Source organism: Chionomys nivalis, chromosome 3 (genome assembly GCF_950005125.1).
Source record: "Chionomys nivalis chromosome 3, mChiNiv1.1, whole genome shotgun sequence".
Lineage (NCBI taxonomy): Eukaryota > Metazoa > Chordata > Mammalia > Rodentia > Cricetidae > Chionomys > Chionomys nivalis.
This window is the reverse complement of record NC_080088.1, coordinates 4,635,210-4,656,006: the sequence shown is the minus strand read 5'-3', so window position 1 is coordinate 4,656,006 and position 20,797 is coordinate 4,635,210. Positions and strand designations below refer to the sequence as shown.

The 20,797-nt window shown below is 43.6% G+C and overlaps 1 protein-coding gene across 2 annotated transcripts in view; it reads left to right on the top strand.

Annotated features, from left to right (window-relative positions):
* Morc3 (MORC family CW-type zinc finger 3) overlaps positions 1-20,132 on the top strand; it is a 55,084-nt gene extending 34,952 nt beyond the window's left edge. Inside the window, exons 10-17 of one of the 2 annotated variants that reach the window (XM_057765522.1) lie at positions 1,609-1,713; positions 4,290-4,412; positions 4,534-4,608; positions 6,094-6,136; positions 8,011-8,171; positions 10,608-11,484; positions 17,634-17,791; positions 18,911-20,132. In XM_057765522.1, the coding sequence (XP_057621505.1) occupies positions 1,609-1,713; positions 4,290-4,412; positions 4,534-4,608; positions 6,094-6,136; positions 8,011-8,171; positions 10,608-11,484; positions 17,634-17,791; positions 18,911-19,064 (1,696 nt within the window). In that variant the 3' untranslated portion in view covers positions 19,065-20,132. Of the gene's footprint in view, positions 1-1,608; positions 1,714-4,289; positions 4,413-4,533; positions 4,609-6,090; positions 6,137-8,010; positions 8,172-10,607; positions 11,485-17,633; positions 17,792-18,910 lie in introns of both variants that reach the window. The other variant, XM_057765521.1, reaches the window with a different exon arrangement.
* The last annotated feature ends 665 nt before the right edge of the window (positions 20,133-20,797 follow it).

The following is a 20,797-nucleotide window of genomic DNA, read 5'->3' as shown; positions in this document are numbered from 1 at the left end:
AAGCCAAAGGGGACTATATTCTGAGAGATTATGGATTAAGTTTGTTTTACATTCATTTATTTCAAGTATCTGTGTTCACAAGAAAGTCAGAGTAAGTTCAAGGAATCAGTTATGTACCACCATACATGGCCTTGAGGGGCCATCAGGATTGACGACAAATACCTTTACCTTCTGTGTCATAGCGGTAGCTGGACAGGTGGTTTCAATATTGAATACCAGCATCTTGATCATGTTGACTGGAAAAAAAAAAAACAAACAAACAATCAGGTGTCTTCATATCCACAGAGAAGTGCACTTCATTAAGTTCAGTACCCATTTGTGAACTTTTTGTTGGTTTGGTTTTTTGGCTTGTTTGTATGTTGATTTTATTTTGTGTGTGTGGGTGGTTTGTCTGCGTCTATATTTATGTACCACCTGTGTGTCCAATGCCTGTGGAAGCCAGAAGACGGCTTTGGCTCCCTGGAAGTAGAGTATGGGTGGTTATGAGCCACCAAGTGGGTGCTGAGAATCAAGCCTGGGACCTGGGGGTGTACAGATCTTTGTGAGTTCAAGGTCAGCCTGGTCTGAGTAGTGAATTTCTGGACAATCAGGACTATGTAAAGACACCCTGTCTCAAGAAAACTGGGGAGAGAACGAAAGAAAAGGCTGTGGAGCTGTGAATTTATTGGTTGGGATTAAAATGCAAGGATCCTCTGGTTCTCTCAGTATATTCCTTCATAGATGTACTGGCTGATTTTGTGTGTCAACTTGACCCCAGCTAGAGTCATCAGAGAGGAAGGAACCTCAGTTGAGGAAGTGCCTCCTTGAGATTCAGCTGTAAGGCAGTTTCTTAGTTAGTGATTGATGGAGAAGGACCAGCCCATGGTGGGTGTGCCATCCCTGACCTGGTGGTCCTGGTTTCTATAAGAAAGCAGGCTGAACAAGCCGTAGGAAGCAAGTCAGTAAGCAGCTCCCCTCAGTGGCCTCTCCATCAGCTCCTGCCTCTGGGATCCTGCCCTGTGTGAGTTCCTGTGCTGACTTCCTCCAGTGGTATGGAAGTATAAGCCAAATAAACCTTTTCCTCCCCAGTTTTCTTTGGTCATGGTGTTTTGTTGCAGCAATAGAAACCCAAGACTATATAGTATGTGTCGAGCTCTTCCTTCTGTGAGTGTCATCCATATAAGACCTCTAGGTCTCCCTGTCCTTTTCCCTCACTTTTTGTTCCCACACTCTTGAAAATCTAGGAATTTACAATGGTTTTTACAGAAAGAAAGGTGGCGTACTTGCATGTGATTTATTAGTCATACAATTGGAGTTTTTCATTTTTACTCGCAATATTCTTATAATCATTGTTGATTATTTTTATGTTTACTTAACTGATCTTGAGGGCTGGAGCGATAGCTCAGAGGTTAAAGCACTGGCTGCTTTTCCAGAGGTCCTGAGTTTAATTCCCAGCAACCACATGGTGGCTCACTATATCTATAATGAGATCTGGTGTCCTCTTCTGGCGTGCAGGCATACATGCAGGCAGAATACTATACAAAATAAATAAATCTTAAAAAAAAAACAGATCTAGAACTGATGTTTTATTTTTTTTCCTGAGTTAATTTTATTATTTATTTTTTTAAGGCTTACAATACTAGCATTAGGAGAAAAGCTGAATGATTACTGGAATGAAATGAAAGTGAAAAAACATGCAGAATACCCTCTCAATTTGCCAGTCGAAGACATACAGTAAGTACTGAGCACTGCATACTTTAGTGGTGACTTTCCACAAACTTAGGGCTCATATGAGAAAATAAATCCACACACTCCAAATTAGTGACTTGATGTCTGTTGATATCATTCATTTCATCTTTGTTTTTAAGTATGGGTGTTTTGCCTGCGTGTATGTTTTTGTGCACCACTTGTGTGCCTGGTAGGAGAGGGCATTGGAGAACCTGGAACTTAAGATTGTTCAGCAGTAAGAACTGTTCCAGAGAACTCATCTTTGACTCCCAGGACCACCTACCTAGTAGCTCAATGACAGTCTGATTCAGTCCCAGGGAGCCCAACGCCCTCTTCTGGCCTCTCTGGGCATCAGGCACTCGTCTTAATGCATAGGCATACATGCAGGCAAAACTCTGATATACATAAAATGAAACAATGAAATAATTTTTTAAAATATTTATTTATTTATTATGTATACAATATTCTGCCTGTGTGTATGCCTGCAGGCCAGAAGAGGGCACCTGACCCCATTACAGATGGTTGTGAGCCACCATGTGGTTGCTGGGAGTTGAACTCAGGACCCTTGGAAGAGCAGACGATGCTCTTAACCTCTGAGCCATCTCTCCAGCCCTGAAATAAATTTTTAAAAAAAGAATTGTACAGTGTAATGCCTAGCATGTGCTCATTAGTACATGTAGCTATTGCATAAGTTTTAATTGGTCTTAATAATAAAAAAACAGAGCCAGATATTGGGGCAGATGCTGAAAGATCAGGGGAAGGAGCAAGCCACAGCCAGCTAGCTCTTACCTTGCTAACTTCTCAGCTGAAAAGGGCTGACCTCCTGTCTCCTCCTGCCTTATATTTCTCTCTCTGCCCAGGTATATCACTGTATGTCTGTACAGACCTCCAAACATCTATGGTTAACTAGTAGCTAGCTCCATCCTCTGATCTTCCAGCCAGCTTTATTTGTTAGAGTACAAACAAAATATAACCACACGTAGCCCATACTGCTAATTCTGTAAGTGAACAGTGAGAAAAATCCCTGTGTAGTGAGAGGCAACAATAATCGTGGTACTGTGCCTGTACCTTTGAAAGCATGAAAAACTTTGTCTGAATTTGGAAAGCTAACAGTAATCTTAGGAAACAAGGGTTATTGGGTTAGTTTCATCTCTTAAACTTTTTAAGCCTTAAGTTCATTCGAGGTTCTATGTTAACAGGACCTTGTTTATACAGAGTACTTGGTCTGCCTCTAAGCCTTGGGCCTACTCCTGGGAAAGCATCTTACTGATCTATATAATTCAGCTTTTGTGGCTTGCAACAAGGACTCTCTAAGCTTATTCTGACTTTGCCTCCCAAGTGCTAGGATGAAAGGTGTTTGCCCCATGCTCATACTTACTGTTTAAAAACTGCATTGAAAAGGTGAGGGAGGGGACAGAGAGATAGCTCAAGCAATAAGGTACTTGCTGGCAAGTGTGAGAATCTTAGTTTGGTCCTAGAACCCAGGTGAAATTGCTGGGCATGGGGACATGCACTTCTAATCCTTGCCTACAGGGCCAGCGAGAGAACTGCCTCAAAAAAAATAGGATGGATGGTGTTGCTAAAGAAAGACCCTGGAGGTTGATCTCTGGCTTCTACAATCACATGTGCACACACAAACATACACAGGCAAATGTTATTGTAAGTCAGATGTGTGATCAGCACTCAGTGGGCCGAGAGTAGAGGATGAAGAACTTGAAGACAGCCGGGCATGGTGACATGCACCATTAATTTCAGTATGCAGGACACTGAGGTAGGTAGATCTCTGAGTTGAGGCCACCCTGGTCTACATGCTTTGAAGTCAGTCTAGAGTTGAAACCCCATCTCAAACAAAGAGAAAATCTTATGTATAATGAGTCTTCATAGTTTTTTATTTTCTTTTACATAAGTATATGAGTGTTTGGCTTGCATGTATGTCTGTGTACCTCATCAGTGTCTGGTTCCACCTGACTGTTGGATGCCCTGTAACTGGAGTCATAGATGTTGTGAGTTATAAGTATGTGCTGAGACCTGTACCTGGGTCCTCTAGAAGAAAGCAAGTACTCTTATCCACTGAGTTATCTCTCCAAATGGATGTATACACCTCTTCCTAAGACAATCTCCCCCTGCATTTTCATACCTCATCTTTCAAGACAGGGTTTCTCTGTAGCCCTGGCTTTCCTGGAACTTAGTCTGTAAACCAGGCTGACCTCTGCCACCCACCAAGTGCTGGGATTAGAAGTGCACCCTACCACCATCTTCTTCTCCCCATCCCCACCCCTGCCTGCCTTCTTTAAAGCAGGACCTCACTATAGCCCTGGGTGGCCAGGAACTTAATAGACATCCTTTTACTTTTTAAGGGCTAGGATTAAAGAAAATATTTGTTCTGTTAAAATTGGTATGTGACCTTAACCTCTTGAAAGTTGCCAGCATTTAAAAACTTAATTATACATTAAATATAGTTTTATCACACACTTTTGAGGATTGGAAATAAGCAGATATTTAGTATGGAAGCACTGCAGAAAACAAATAAAATACTTGAGTCCATAATTCCATTTTAATATTTTGTTCTTGTTTTGTTAAAGGAAGCGCCCTGATCAGACATGGGTTCAGTGTGATGCTTGTCTAAAATGGCGAAAATTACCAGATGGAATAGATCAGCTTCCAGAGAAATGGTATTGCTACAATAACCCTGACCCACAGTTCAGGTACCATATGTTGGTCATGCCCTTCCTGGAAAGGCAGAAAGCACTGTTGGAGGTGTTTGGACGGGACTGCTAATGTGTTATTCTCGTGTGATCTTTGTTTTTCCTTCTTTTTTTGATCTAGAAATTGTGAAGTTCCAGAAGAACCTGAAGATGAGGATTTGGTACATCCCACTTACGAAAAAACCTACAAAAAGACGTGAGTGCTGTCTGAGTGTGGTGAGAAATGAGCCCCAGTCATGTCCGGCACAGGTGTGATGGAGGTGTAGTGAGCACAGCAGTGCTGCTTCTGGGGCAGTGTGTGCTGTGGGGCCGCGTTTACTGACCTGCATTCATTGCTGTCCTAAGAATTGAGCTGTATTAGATGAGCTGTACAGAAGCAGGCCTGTTAGGAGCCTACGTCTTGACAGAAAAGGTGACTGCAGTAACAAGGAGAAGTTGATGACCTGGGTTCATTCAGAGAGGTGGCTCAGAGGTTAAAAAGCTCTTCTAGAGGATCCAGATATGACTCTTAGACCCATGTGGGAGCTCATAGCCACCTAGAACTCCAGTTTTAGGGTACCCAACATCCTCTTCCGGCTTTCTTGGGCAGTGCACACATGTGGAGCAAAGGCATACATGCAGACAGAGCATCTATACATAACAGGTGAAGTCTATCTGTAAAAGGCACTGTCCTGTGTTAGGAGCTCAAAGGAGAGTTGCTTCTGACTTGGGGAGGCAGATACAATGTGGACCAGTAAGTTTTGTAAAGGAGGTCATTTCTGAAATCAATCTTTTCAGAGTGGTAAGGGTGTATGTGCGTAGTCATTTGTACAGCTTAAGTAGTGTGACTAGGGATAAACAGGAAATAGGGGTGGGATAGGGAACAGTAGCTTTACAGTGATAAACGACATAGAAGGCTAAGAACCTTTTATGTATCTTTTGTGTATGTTGTCTGTATGTTTGTATGTATACATGGAGACCACAGGTCAGTGTCATCTGTCTTCCTCATTTGCTCTGCTTTTGTTTTGAGAAGGGTGCTACTATGTAGCCCCATCTTGCCTAGAACTTTATATATAGACCAGGCTGTACTCAAACTCACAGAAATCCTCCTGCCTACACCACCCAAATACTGGGATTAAAGGTGTGCACCACTGCACCAGGCTCTCCCATCTTCTTTCTTGAGCTGGGTTTCTAACTAGCTGGAACTTGTTATTGAGCTTGACTGGCCAGCCATCGAATGCCAGGAATCCTTCAGGCTCTGCGTTCGCAGCTCTGGAGTTAGATGTGTTGTCATGCCCAGCTTTTATGTGGATTCTAGGGCATTCGAGCTTGGTTTCTCAGGTTTGCTCGGCAGGTACCACAACCCTTCCCTCTAGTATGCTAGTATTTATCTAATTTTAGCATGGTTTTGGAAGTAATGAAACCACTTAAAAGCCTTTGATATCCTTGTTTTTGGTCTGTGGTTCAGGCAGACAGTTGTTACTAAGTTTTTTTTTTTTTTTTAATTAAAGGAGAGAATGCGGGGGGATGGGTACTCCATAGTCAACTGTTCACCACTGATCATAACGAAATTGAAAGTAAGTTAATTGTAGATATTTGAATAACTTGGTAGTGAAATAGATACATCGTTTGAAATTGGGATTGTGAAATAATAATAGGGTCGATATCCAAATGTTAATTTCTCATCTTTGTTTTAAAGCAGCAAGGAGAAATACAAGATCAGACAACTGGAAATGATCTCTCCGGTAATGACTCTTTCCATTATTCCATTATATACAAAAATTATATCTGTCTTAATTTTATAAAGTTCTGAACTTTTATAACAGTTGAAAGGAGCCTGTTGAACTTACTCTTTTTTTTTTTTTTTGGTACCCATTCTTGCTCTTTTCTTCAAGTCTTCCTAGCCCAACAGCTTCTTTAGACTGTCCAATTAATATTTAGTGGGGTGTTATCCAAGTAAGGCCACCTTTTACAAATCTTGTCAGAAACTCAGAATTGCTTAAATGAAGAGACTAATGTCTGTGAAGTGCACAACCATAAATGGGGCGTGAATATCATACCCTTTTCTCAAGGGTTCAGGAAACGTCAAGGAAGAAGTGGTGGGGAGACTGTGAGCCCCAGAGGGCAGGAGGAGAAGAGTGCATTCAGACCTGTGACTGTCTGCACAAGGTCAGACTAGACTGCAGCATCCCGCCTGAAGGGGAGGGGCCGTATCACGGTCAATGGTGGTAGGGGAGAGTCAGCTTTTTTTTTTTTTCTTTTTATGTACATTGGTTTTCCTGCATGTGTGTCCACACGAGGGTGTCAGATCCCCTGGAACTAGAGTTACAGTTATGAGCTGCCATGTGGGGACTGGGAATGGAACTTGCAAGAGCAGCCAGTGGTCTTAAACCTCCGAGCCATCTCTCTAGTTCCATGGAATCAGTTTTCTTTAAGGGTATGGCTTCTAGTAGGTTATCTTTGCTCTGGTGAATGGCTTCACCCATTTGTGTATGGGCAGCCAGGATTGTATTTCAAAGAATCTTGTCATTGCAGCTATATATATGTACAGGGGGAGGCTGATACGGAGTCATGAGGTAGAGGCCGGGCAACTTGATAAACTGTGGGTAGGATGGGCAGGAAGTTTTGTTCTGCCTTGGGGGTGTATATTTAATTGTAATTGAATTGCAGGGCTTTCTAGTGCAGTGTTATGAGGAGAGCGGGACTGTGGGAGAATGAATAATGGGACTACTTTTGGTTCGAAAGTACTATTTCTACTTCCATTCCAATTTCTCAAAAGAGTATTTTTGTTTTATCTTCTAAGTCATGTGTATATTAGGTTCACAGCATAGCAATCTCTTTTGCCTTTGTGGGCCACTTACAGTCTGTCATGAATGTTGGCTTTCCTCTTCCCCTTTAACATTGTCACAGTGGATTTGGAGATGGCTCAGTTGGCCAGGTGTATTCTGTGCAAGCATGAGGAACTGAGACTCGGGTGCCTAGCACCTAGGTGCTTGTACTGAATGTTTGTAATCCCAGTGCTTGGAAGGCTGAGACAGGTGGATCCCAGCCATTCCAGCCAGACGGGCAAGCTTCAGGTTCAGTGCAACCGTATATCAAGACATGAAGTGGAGAATGAGGGAGGAAGATGGCCAGCATTGGCCTCTGCCCTCACAAGCTTGAGTCCGCATGTGTGCACACAACCAAACATGGGCATACATACAAAAAATAAGATGTGAAACCATTCTACCCTTGTAGCAGGCTGAATCAGTTCACTGGTTCATTCACCCATTCCTAGTTAGCAAAAGAAACACATGGGTCTGAAGAGATGGCTTGGCAGTTAGGAGCACTGCTTGTTCTTCCAGAGGTTCTGAGTTCAATTCTCAGCCAAAGCATGGTGGCTCACAACCATCTCTAATGAGATCTGGGGCCCTCTTCTGGGGCGAAGGCATGCATGCAGGCAGAGCACTGTATAATAATAAATAAATCTTTAAAAAAAGAAAAAAGAAATCCACATGTTTAGGATATGTCTCAGTATCTTCTTGGATAAAAGTGAAACTAACTGATTGTATGTATATTGTGTTTGGTAACTTTTACATTAAAATAGTTCCTTTAAGATCCTTCTTTTTCCCTCCAACAGATTAATCCTGAGATAATGTTTACAACAAATGTTCCAAGTCAGAGCTTTTCTCCTGTGAAGGAGAGTGTTTCAAGACCACATCTTTCAGAAGTCGGGAGCTCCTTTGCAACAAGGCTTATAAGTAACCTTGTTTCACCTCAGTCTGAGCCCGAGAACAGCAGGTTAGTGGCGACTCTTCTGTAGCACTAATGCAATTCTAAGAGATTACAATTCACATCAATGTGAAAAGTTTAAGGATTCTCCCTACTTTTTCAACCACATATTTAAGTTAGCTAGAAGTCATTAACTAGGAGTTACAATAGCACATACTGGTGATCTCAGCACTCAGGAAGTGGAGGATCACGAGTTCAAGTCCATGCTCACTTGTGGAGCGTTTGAGGCCAGCCTTAAGATTATTGTTTGCGGAGAAAAAACAAGATTTTACATGCACATGGGTGGGTGTACATAATGTACTATGTGGTTTGATCAGATCTCTACCTCTTGCTGGGTTGGTGGCAGAAGCCTATAATTCCAGCTCCTAGGATAACCAAATTTAGTTCAAGGTCTGCTTGGAGTTACAGGGTGAGAGTTCTGGGCCTTTATACCACCCATCTCAAAGCAAGAAGCATGGGAGAACCAGGGCTGTAGTTTAGTGGTGGGAGTACCCCCGTATTGTGCCCAAGGCATAGAAATCATACTCTGTTGGTACACTTCAGTTAGCAAGTGTAGTTAACAAGAAGCAGAACTACAGAAGCCAAAATACGACGTTTGTACATTTGGGGACTTTCCTGGACCCTGGAACTGTGAACCTGGTCTTTGATGGATGAGGTCTTTTGTTCCTGTTTTGGCAGGTGTTGGGCCTGTATGCTAGGTTTAAGTTTAACATGGTGTCAGTTGTGCTAAGGTCTGGGGGCTGTTAACAGTATGTAGTATAAAAGTCACTGCCTTTATAATGACCAGTGCCCATCTTAATTATTTATTCTGTTCTTGTCATAAAACACCCTGACATAAGCGGCATAAGACAGAGGGGTCTAGAGAGATGGTTTAGCCAGCAAGAGCACTCACTAGCTACCCTTGCAGGAGATTAGCTATCTGTATCTCTAGTCTCGGGAATCTGGTGTCCCCTACTGGCCTCCATGGGTATAGCATTCAGACAAAACATAAAATAGTCAGTTTTTTTGTTTTTTGAGACACGGTTTGTTTGTGTAACCATCCTGGCTGTTCTGGAACTTGCTCTGTAGCAGACTGGCCTGGAACTCACAGAGATCTACCTGCCTCTTTCTTAAACAGCAAGTACTCTTACTTCCTATGCTATCTCCCCAGCCTGAAGACTAATTTGGGAGAATCATTTTATATGAAATTGACTTGGGCCAGCATGCTCTCTATCCTTCAGTGATGGGGTCCTAAGTGGGAGGTGGACAGCAGATGAGAAGGTGAATGAGCTAAGGAGAACTAGGGTCAGAAGATCTTGCACAAGCTATGCCTTATGCCAAGTAAGCACATAGGTCAGTACAGCATCTTATGTACAGGTTTTCCTGAAAGGGAGAGCAGGATAGCAGAAACTATCATATAGTGGGAGGAAGTTAGCAGGAAGCTAGTCGAGCAGTATTATACAAGGGGAACACACACAGATTGAGCACACAGCTGCCTGGACTGATGGCCATAGCCCTGTGCAGTGGGAAGAGTTGGGTTCCCAGGATCCACAGCCCCCTAGGGCTGGGGCCCCAGGCTATTACTGGATCTGCTACACTCATTACTGATTTTAGACAAGGAATTTCATTCCTTCTCGATGTTTCAGGGAAAATCTTGGATTAGACTAACTCTCAAAACGAAATAATAGAGAATGCTGTTTGCCTTTGATCATTGAGAAAAAGGATGGTCAAATGAAAATGTCATTATCATTCCCTCACAGTTCCAAGAAGGGTCATGAGCGGTTGGCATTGTTTGGGGCTTGTATTTATTATAGTACTTGGAAACCACATGTGAGATCTCTACAAAGATCTCAGTAGTTAGCTGGGTGTGGTGGACCCCACCTTTAATCCCTGCACTAGTCAGCCTGGTATACAGAGCGACTTCCAGGACAGCTAGGGCTATTACACACAAAAACCCTGTCCCAAAACAAACAAACAAACAAACAAAAACAAAAAACAAAAAAAAAAAAAGAAGAAAGAAAGCCCAAGAGAGAGATCTTAATAGTCAATTATTTCCTAGTAGGAAAAGGAGAAAGTAATGTTAGAACTGAATGGTGTGATATTGAAGAAGTCAACCTGAGTATTAGGATTTCAAGATAATAGAGTTGTTACAATGCCTTTGTTAGCATAATCACCTCAAGGTCTCGGAAGACTGAGAATGAAGAAGTCATACCTCCCTGGGACAGATCTGAGGGTATGTAGCTGGTCCTATTTCTGCCTGTTCTGCCAAGATGTCAGTGTCCCAGCCGCACATTTCCATCACCATGGGACCTCCTGATGCCATGCTTTCCTTGCCGTGATAGACTACACCCTCAAACTGAGCCAGATGATCCCTTCCTTCACTAAACTGCTTGTTAGCAGGAAGAGTTGTCTTCTGTCATGCCCACGCCTTACAAACTCACATTTTCTATATACAATTTCTTACAGCCTGAAACGGAGACTCAATACTCGTTCCTCAATTCTGAATGTGAAGACACGGAGATTAAATAATCCTCCATTTGAAAATTCATCTTACAGGAATGATGATGATGAAGATGTCATCATTTTAGAAGAAAATAGTACCCCCAAACCTTCAGTAGATCACGATATTGAAGTTAAATCAGAACAGAGCCACATTGAACAAAGTGGTGTTCAAGTTGAACTTGTTGGCAGTCCTGAAGCTTGTGCCAAGGCCAGTTCAACAAGCACCTCCACCTCCAGGTGTGATCAGGGCACTGCTGTCTCCACTCAGACTGAAGTCCCGGGCTTAGTTGTTAAAAAGGAAGAAAGTGTTGAAGATGAGGTGGTTGTAGCAAACAGTGTGACACTGCCCTCCTGTGTAAATGCTGGAGCAGAGATTCAGGAAACCTTGGATAGGTCAGCAGATGATGCTGGCCGTCAGCTACAAGAACTGAGAAGTGAGCTGCTTTCGGTCACACAGGAAAGAGATGATTACAAGAGACAGTGTCACATGTATACTGATGAGATAAAAGTCTTACAGCAGAGGATACTAGAGATGAACGACAAATGCATGAAGAAGGAGACTTGCCACCAGTCTACTGAGACCGATGCTGTGTTCTTACTTGAAAGCATTAATGGTAAAACTGAAAGCCCAGACCATGGAGGATCTCAGTATCAGCAAGCTTTGGAAGAGATAGAAAGGCTGAAGAAACAGTGCAGCGCTCTGCAGCAAGTGAAGACTGAATGCAGCCAGTGTTCCACTAGTGAGAGTAAAAGCGAAATGGATGAGATGGCTGTGCAGCTTGATGACGTGTTTAGACAGCTGGACAAGTGCATTGTGGAGCGGGACCAGTATAAGAGTGAGGTAAGCTGCAGACGTAGTCACCATCCAGCATGTGGTAGGTTGACTACCCCTTACTCCTTTGGTTTTGAACTGAGGGGTGGGCCTCCTGGCAGAACAGAGGGATATGGAGAAGCATTTTGATAAGTTCAGATCCCCACCACCTACCTAAAAACTCAGTGGGTATGGCAGCTTATCCAGGGATTGCAAGCTCTAACGTCATCAAGAGATGCTGCCTCAGTAAATGAAAGCAGAGTCAGTAATCAAGGAAGACACCAGATGTCTGCCTTAGGCCTCTGCCTGCATGGGCGTGCACACACACACACCAATAATCAAATAAATGTATAGATAAATGAATGCTACACATTAAATCAGGTGTGGTGGTAAATACCTATAGTCCCAGCACTTGCAACATGGAGTCAAATATCTGGAGTTCCAGGTCTTCCTTGCTGCATGGTAAGTTTGAGGCTAGCCTGTGCTCCTTTACTGAACCTCACACACACATCCCACCATTATAAAACGGTTGAGAGTGTAGTAGGAGCTGCGGGCTGTGTTCCTGCCACCCCAGCTCCTGGTTGCCTGGCTAGCTTATGCCCCGAAATAACAACACAAACTGTATTTTATTTTTTTGTTTTGTTTTGTTTTTTTCCGAGACAGGGTTTCTCTGTGGCTTTGGAGCCTGTCCTGGAACTAGCTCTTGTAGACCAGGCTGGTCTCGAACTCATAGAGATCCGCCTGCCTCTGCCTCCCGAGTGCTGGGATTAAAGGCGTGCGCCACCACAAACTGTATTCGTTAAACACTGCTTGGCCCATTATATCTAGCCTCTTCTCGGCTAACTGTTGCACCTGGACTAGCCCATTTCTAATAATGTGTGTAGCACCCCAAGGTGCGCTTACCGGGAAGATTCTAGCCTAAGTCCATCCTGGGTCTGAGCTTCATCGCATCTGCCCCAGAGAGGAGAGCTATTAAGTCTGAGCTCACTTCCTCTTCCTCCCAGCATTCTGTTCTGTTTACTCCACCCACCTATGTTCTAACCTATGAGGGCCAGTTTATTTTTTAACCAATAACCTTCCATCATTTCCCCTTTTTCTGTTTAAACAAAAAAAGGAAGGCTTTAACATAATAAAATTACATATAACAAAACAGTTATCAAGTAAAAATTACAATATTTACATCTATTTTATCTTTATCATAACTAAGGAAAACTATAACTATCTATTCTTCAACATCTACACAGATTATTAGAGATGGGTTGATCGGGATATGAGAATTAGCCAGTAAGGGCTAGAGCTAATGGGCCAAGCAGTGTTTAAAAGAATACAGTTTGTGTGTTGTTATTTCAGGTATAAAGCTAGCCATGCGGGAGCCGGGCTGTGGGAAGAGGCCCGCAGCTCCCACTACATGAGAGTACTAGAAAACAACGTGCGATGGCTAGGTATGGTGGCATGTAAAACCAGTATACCTTTACCAGCCACGTGAGGTAGCCAGTAGTACCCTCAGTTCATGGAGGGAACCTGTGTGCAAGCAACATGATAAAGTCCAAATAAAATGACGACTCTTCAGTTCAAACACTGGCTCCTTGTATGTTGTTGGTGTACTTCTTACTGTGCAATTGTGATCTGAGACAGCTCGGAATCAGTGGGTGGCGCCTGTGTTTTCCAGACTCCAGGAAAGCAGAGTTTATGTTCTCCCAGGCTTATTGGTGCCTGGAAAATGCAGTTACTGAAGGGGTTTTCTTCTGAGGAAAGAGGAAAATATTAGCTTATTGGGGTATGAATGGTAGTCTGTGTATATGCCCTGCTTCAAATTTCCAGAGTATTTTATCTTTAAGATAGGGTCTGATGTAGCCTTGGCTGTCCTGGAACTTGATGTGTAGACCAGGCTGGTCTCAAACTCAGATCCACTTGTCTCTGCCTTCTAAACACTGCTATTAAAGGTGTATGCAACTACAGCCAGTGTAAAGTTAGGGTTTTAGTTTTATTTTATTGGTTTTTTTCGAGACAGGGTTTCTCTGTGGTTTTGGAGCCTGTCCTGGAACTAGCTCTTGTAGACCAGGCTGGTCTCGAACTCAGAGATCCGCCTGCCTCTGCCTCCCGAGTGCTGGGATTAAAGGCGTGTGCCACCACCGCCCGGCGGATTTTAGTTTTATATTTTATGTTTTACAGGTATTTCCCTGCATTTGTGTCTGTACCTTGTGAGCGCCTGGTGCCCATGAAGGGGGTAGGCTCACCTGGACAGAGACTGCAGATAGTTGTGGGATCCTCTGGAAGAGCAGTCAGTGCTCTTAACCAGTGCACCATCTTTCCAGCCCTAAATGCGCTCTGCATGATAAATTATCATGTGTTAAATAAAACATAAGCAAATTTTTTTTGTTGTTGATGTTGTTTTTGTGGGGTTTTTTTGTTGTTTTTTGTTTTTTTTAGAGACAGACTTTACCTGTGTTACAGTCCTAGCTGTCTTGGAACTATCTCATGTAGACCAGGCTGGCCTTGAACTCATAGGGATTCACCTGTCTCTGCTTCCTGAGCGCTAGGATTAAAGGCGTGCGCCACCACCACCCAGCCAGAACATAAGCAAGTTAATGCAAGCTTTTATTGTAGCTTTAATTATATTAGTGGGTGAAATGAGAGAGCCTTTTCAAACGACAGCATTAACATCTTGATGTTTCCCTTGTCTAGGGTCCACTTACATAGCATGATAGAGAAGTGAATCTCAGTAAATGAGTGTCACGGTCCCCCTCGGCCAGCAAGGAGGACGCACGACACACTGGAGCTCTTCTTGCTAAGCAGTTTTATTCAGGACCTTTTTACAATTATCTCTTTCTCTCACTCACTCTCTCTTCCTCTCTCACTCTCTTCCTCTCTCTTTCCCTCTCAGGGCAAACCTCTCCCAGCCCTTAAGTAGGCATGGGCTACCAATCCTGGATTGCCAGGTGGGCACTGCTCATAGGTCCACGATATGCAAGCAACTGATAATCATTGCGTGATAATAGCATAAGTCAGGCCTAGTTGATATTAGGATTATCACAGAGAGCACTTGCTTTCGGGATCGTGGAGGGCGGGAGCCAGCACCATCAGGTGCGACTCCACGCAGCTCTCTACACATAGCCATCAGGTGTGACTCCACACGGCTCTCTACAGTTTCCCCTTTTTGTTTTGCAAAGCAACAGGCAAGAGTAGAGGTCTGATCTCTGTTAAAAATGGAACATGTACTAGTGTCTGTCCAGGTGTCATCCACCCAGAGAACACTAGACCTGTCCGGTGCCTTTTTACAGAGGTGGGAGCTAGACACCAACCCACATGCAATCAGACTTGCTCTTCTTGAGGTTGATGTATGCTTGCCTCAAGTGCAGTGCGCAAGCCTCGCATCCTGTGCTCAAATATAGATAACCAAGCTTGAGGGGACTGTCCTGCTTCAATGACCGTGAAGGCCTGAATGATCATAACTGCATTGCGATGCTGTGAAACCCTTATGTGACAGATGCACCACAGGCATACCAGGTAGGCAAGCATCATTAAGCCTGCTAGGGCTCCTACTCCCGCCCACTCCTTCAGATGATCCATGGAGTGATCCAGGATAGTCCTTCTGCCAGGCAGGTATCCAGGCGTGTGGAATCTGCAGTCACAATCGCCACTCGCAGCTTTTCCAGTTGTTTGAATTCACCAGACCAATCACCTAAAAGATATCTAGACAATTCTTAAGACAGATTAGCTGCATGAGTCATATTGAATGCTGGTCACACACAGCCCCGGATGGATAGAAATGTCTGACAGACTAGGGTATGGACTTGCCTCTCTTAACATACCCCAGCTGCCATACCCCCGTGGCACATTCATTCTTGTCAGCTGAGTGCATGGAAGACACCTCCCTCGTGCACCTCTTTGGCTTCCCTAGCAGCCCAGCTGATCCTGCTTCTGCTAAGTGACCATATGCTGCATGCTCATGGGTTGTCTGATCTTACAGGATTTAAAGATGAATGCCCATGACAGCAGTAGGGTTCCTAATCACCATTAGACCCAACCTCCCATTTGAGCTATGGTATTCTACCAACCCTTTGGCTAAAACAGTACACACAGGTACCTGCTCCTACAATAGGGTAGTCTCTTGATTTAAATTTGCTCTGTCGCTTCAGCGGCGTGCAGAGCCTGAAACTGCCATTGCCTTTTCCTTGCCCTGCAGCTATGCTGCGTTCTCGGGCAGCCCTGTGGGGTCTGTGCTCCAGCTTGTCTCAGCTCCAGCACTTGTTGCGTTTGCTGATACTCTTAGCACTGCTGTGGCATCCGCCAGGCTAGGCACCGACTGCTGAGGCAGTGTGCCTTCCACCACAGCCACCTAGCTAAGCTCTGCTCCAGCTGCCTTCTAGCCCCAGCTGCATTCGTTCTGGGTCCAAACTGGTGCAGAGTGGAGTGGAACTCAGGAAAGCAGGCTTGCTGCTCTGAAAGAACCCCACTTAAATTTCTTATAGGGAATTTGGACGTTGTCAATCTCTCTGGCTACTTCCTGCTGAGCGGGGACGTTGCATTCTTACTGCCATTTTCAGCCGCGCTCAGACACAGGTTGCGGCAGCGACTGGGGAGAGGCGGAGACTCTACCTCCCCACCGAGCTGGAAGGTGGAGGCCTGGCAGTGCAGAACGGCCCAGGTTGTGCTTCGCTTCTATGCCCTGAGGCACATTCTGGGAGTGGCCTAGTGTTCTGGCAGGTCTCTCCAAGGCGTGTCCTGGGTGTTTGCAGCTTCGCTGACCCTCAGCTCTGCTTGACCTTGGAGCCGCAACTGCTCACACTCCACTGCAAACTCAGGAGGTCTCTGTAATTCAAACTACATGAATTTAACTCCCTTCCTTAGCGTACCTTGTTCCGCGGCAAAATTCAGATCTCTACCAAGCTTGTCCCAGGATGACACATTAAGATTGCCAGAGACGGCAAACCAAGGAGCAATTGTGTCACATTCAGTCAAAAACCTTTCCAATGCGCTTCTTAACAGCTCGTTAAGAGCCAGAAAAATCAGGTGTGATGTTGAAGCGCCCATTCTAAAATCCCATTCTTTTATTTTCATTTTAAACCGTCCACTTTGGTCGTGGCCCTCACTTTAATCCGTCTGCTATAGTCGCGGCCCTATTACCCCCACTCTCCCTTCTACTGGCGAGAGCGGAAAACCCGCTTTTTTCGCGGATCCCCAATCTTTACCTGAGGATTATCCAGTGCACCCCGACTGCAGCAAGCTCTGGGCTCCACGGAGAGAGGTTTGGAGGTTCCCCATACGGGCCACCACCTGTCACGGTCCCCCTCGGCCAGCAAGGAGGACGCACGACACACTGGAGCTCTTCTTGCTAAGCAGTTTTTTTTTTTTTTTTTTAGATTTATTATGTATACAACATTCTGCTTCCATGGATGCACACCAGAAGAGGGCGCCAGATCTCATTACAGATGGTTGTGAGCCACCATGTGGTTGCGAGCCACCATGTGGTTGCTGGGAATTGAACTCAGGACCTCTGGAAGAACAACCAGTGCTCTTAACCACTGAGCCATCTCTCCAGCCCCTTGCTAAGCAGTTTTATTCAGGACCTTTTTACAATTATCTCTCTCTCTCTTTCTCTCTCTCTCTCTTCCTCTCTCACTCTCCCTCTCTCTCTTTTCCTCTCTCTTTCTCTCTCACTCTTTCCCTCTCAGGGCAAACCTCTCCCAGCCCTTAAGTAGGCATGGGCTACCAATCCTGGATTGCCAGGTGGGCACTGCTCATAGGTCCACGATATGCAAGCAACTGATAATCATTGCGTGATAATAGCATAAGTCAGGCCTTGTTGATATTAAGATTATCACAGAGAGCACTTGCTTTCGGGATCGCGGAGGGCGGGAGCCAGCACCATCAGGTGCGACTCCACGCAGCTCTCTACACATAGCCATCAGGTGTGACTCCACACGGCTCTACAAATGAGACTTGTCTGATGGAAGGGTACTGAGTGCTGGGCTGTAGCTCAGTGGTAGATTTCTCTGTACTCCCCACCCCCCTCCAGCCCTTAAAGAAAAGAAAGACAAACATGGCTGGGGTGTATGGGTACTTAATGTGTTTCAGCACTGGTAATTTCATCAGTGTCTTTTACATTTCTTATCTTAAACTTGCACTTGGACTGCATTTTAAAAATTTTATGCTTATGAAAATTTATTTTTCATCAGGTTCATTTATTGGAAATAGAGAAATCCCATGTCCGTTCTCAGTGCGAAGAACTCAAAACTGAGATTGAACAGTTGAAGTCTACGAGTCAGCAGGCAGGAGCAGATGTTTCAACCTCAAGCAATGCCGAGGAATCCAGCAGTTGTGTGGATGGGGAAAGGTACTGGAGCTGTCAGCACCAACACTACTTACCTCTGTCTGCACACGCGCAGTAGACACTGTTTGCAGAAGTCACTGCAGAGCTTCTCATACAGAAGGTTAAGAAAAGGAACATTGTAGAAAATGGTTTGGGTTTTTGGGTAAAAAATGAAAACTGGGCTGAATCTTTGAGAATGGGGTGAATTTCACCCATGACATACGACTCTACTAAAAGTGGCCCAGGACATGTCTTTAGCACATCCTCTTCACTGGGAAATCAGTGAATATTTGTTTGGGTTTTTGTTTATCTTGTGGAAGTGATGAGTTTTGTTCTTTTTAATACAGGATTTCCGCTATCTACTACATAGGTACTGGGAACTGAACACAGGTCCTCTGTAAGAGCTACAAGTCTAAACAATAAATTATTACCCTATCGTCCTCTGTGACTGAAAGCAAAAGGGAGTAAAAGGGTTTGTTTGGTTTATGCTTCCAGGTTGTAATCTTTCATATATGGGAGTCAGAGCTTGAGGCAGGAAGGGAGACAGAAGGCTGATGCCGGCTTCCATTCTGACTCGTGTCCTTTAGACACTCGTACAGACTGGCCTGAACTGTCGGAGCTTCTCTCTGACCTGGGCTGCGTCAGTCTAACAGTTAAGTCTGCAAGGACACATTTAGAAAACTCTCACAGTTTAACAAAGCCTGCTTAACATTCAAACCACAGTTTTGGATACTTATTTAGCCACAGAATTTTTTTCCTAACATAATTAAAGAACAATTCAGTTTATTTTCTTCAAAGGGAAGGTGGAATTCAAAGTTTCATGTTTTAGTTCTTCGTGTTCTTACTAGCATATTTCTGCCTTCCTAGATCACAACAAATTGGAAATAATACCTAATTTGTGTGTTTTTCTAGTCCAGGTTGTCTCAAGATCCATTAGTTTTATGAAACATTCTACTTGGATTTAGCTTAGATTTGATGAATGAACTGGTTAATCAAGTTCAGTTTTTGAGGGAAGTTGCACTTTTCTTTTTATTCTGTATCATTCCACAGAGATTTTTTTATTTTCACTTAATTTTTAAGCCCATTAAGAGAAGTCATTTATATTGCAATACGCACCTAATCCATTACTATTTGTATTTGCAGCCTCAAACTTCGTTCTCTTCGAGTCAACGTAGGACAGCTGCTGGCTATGATTGTGCCTGATCTGGATCTTCAGCAAGTCAATTACGACGTTGACGTGGTGGATGAGATCCTAGGACAGGTGGTGGAGCAGATGAGCGAGATCAGCAGTACTTAATTAAGGTGCAGACGTGGGTGGGGCTTCTGCTCAGTCTGCTGCAGCACACTGAAGAGCCGCATCTTCACTGTATTCTATGCATTCTAGTGTCGCAGTTCTGTGGACACTTGAAATAACCTGTGACTGGCTGGTATCGAACAGCTTAATGGCTACTACCTTAGCTTCTGTTCGGAATATAAATATTTGTATTGAGCCCACACATATTTTTTTATTGCCCTAGAGACTGGTGTTTTTCACCACAGGTTTTCAGGTTGTTCCTACGGTTTGTGCAATTTTTCTGGCTCCCTAAAATGTATTTTTCTCAAAATTGAGGGCTGTGCCATAATGTAAATGGATGCGTTGTTACTGTTGTTTCTGTAAATGAGCATAATGTGGTGACCTTCTGATGAGGTCTGCTCTGTGGGAACTCGGGAAACTCCTGTCTCTGATTAACTCACTCATGGGGAGAGGAAAGCCAAAGCTAGCTTCATTTTGCCTGGCTTTTTCTTGAGCTGAGATTGCTAGTCATTAAGTAAAAAGTATTTTCCAGGACAAAGGAAAGATCTTTAAAGTGTTAAAAAATATCCAGTGACAACCATGTTTACTTAGAAGCCCATTTTTGGCTGTTGATTCAGCATAAAGTGGGTGCAATAATTATTTGAGATTTCTTTTTGTGAAATTTCCTGTATAGCCTTTGTAGGGTTACTGCAGGTCAATGTGAGCTGAGAAGGCAGTCTTTCTCAAACAGCACTGCATATCTTTTACTCTATTATGAATGTAAGTGTTTTTTTATCCTGGAGTTAATCACAAACAAGCCTGGGATTATAGTGTCACATGCCGTAAAATATGCTTTTACTGGTCTCAAGTTTTGTGCAATCTGAAAAGAGGAGATGGCCTTTTATTACATATGTAACTGTATATAATTAAGAATCATATTTTCCACAACTAAAATGTGTTATTTTTTCCAAAGTTTTATTATTGCTATTTATTTTAAGTTTTGTTTCTGAAAATTTAGTACATATTCATTTTGCGTATGTGATTAGTTATATACATCTGTTGTATACAGCATTGAGTTTTTATGTATATTACCTTCTGGAAATTGCAAATAAATGAAGTTTTTGTTTTTATTTGCTTAGTAAAGGTGATAGTTATTTTTGGTGTCAAGCAGATTTTCTCTTCAGTTGTACTAAGTGTATTTAATGAGATCCTCTCAAACGCTTTTGAAGAAACGGTGTTAACTTCAGATATTTAAGCGCATACCCACTGAGCCCTCAGTTGACCTAGTTTACTGTATTAATTCTGAGCTGTGCTCTTGTAAGACTTTCCTTTAGTAACACCAGGCTCATTGCTCTTGAGGGTGAAGTTTTGTGATTAAGAAGAAAGACTTGGTATTCACAAAGGTCCTAGGGATGAGTCTGGGCCCTGTGCACTACCACTGAGCCACCTCCCAGCCTCACATGACCGCTGTTGTGCAAATCATTCATGCTGTCTGAACGACAGCACCGTTGTAAGTCATAGGAGCTCTGTGAATGTCTGAGGTGTGTACAAGGGCTCTTGAGAGATGCCCTTGAACATGGGTTTGATATGGCCATGATGTGACTTAATGAGAAATCATAGAGTTCCTAAATGAGTTGCTTGTAAAGCTGGTTCTTTGCAGTGTTTTCTTATCTTCAGCCTTTAACAAAAGAGGCTGAATGGCATGGGATCAGAGGAGCGGTCTTCCTGCTCTGATGCGCTGTCTAACAGCACAGAAA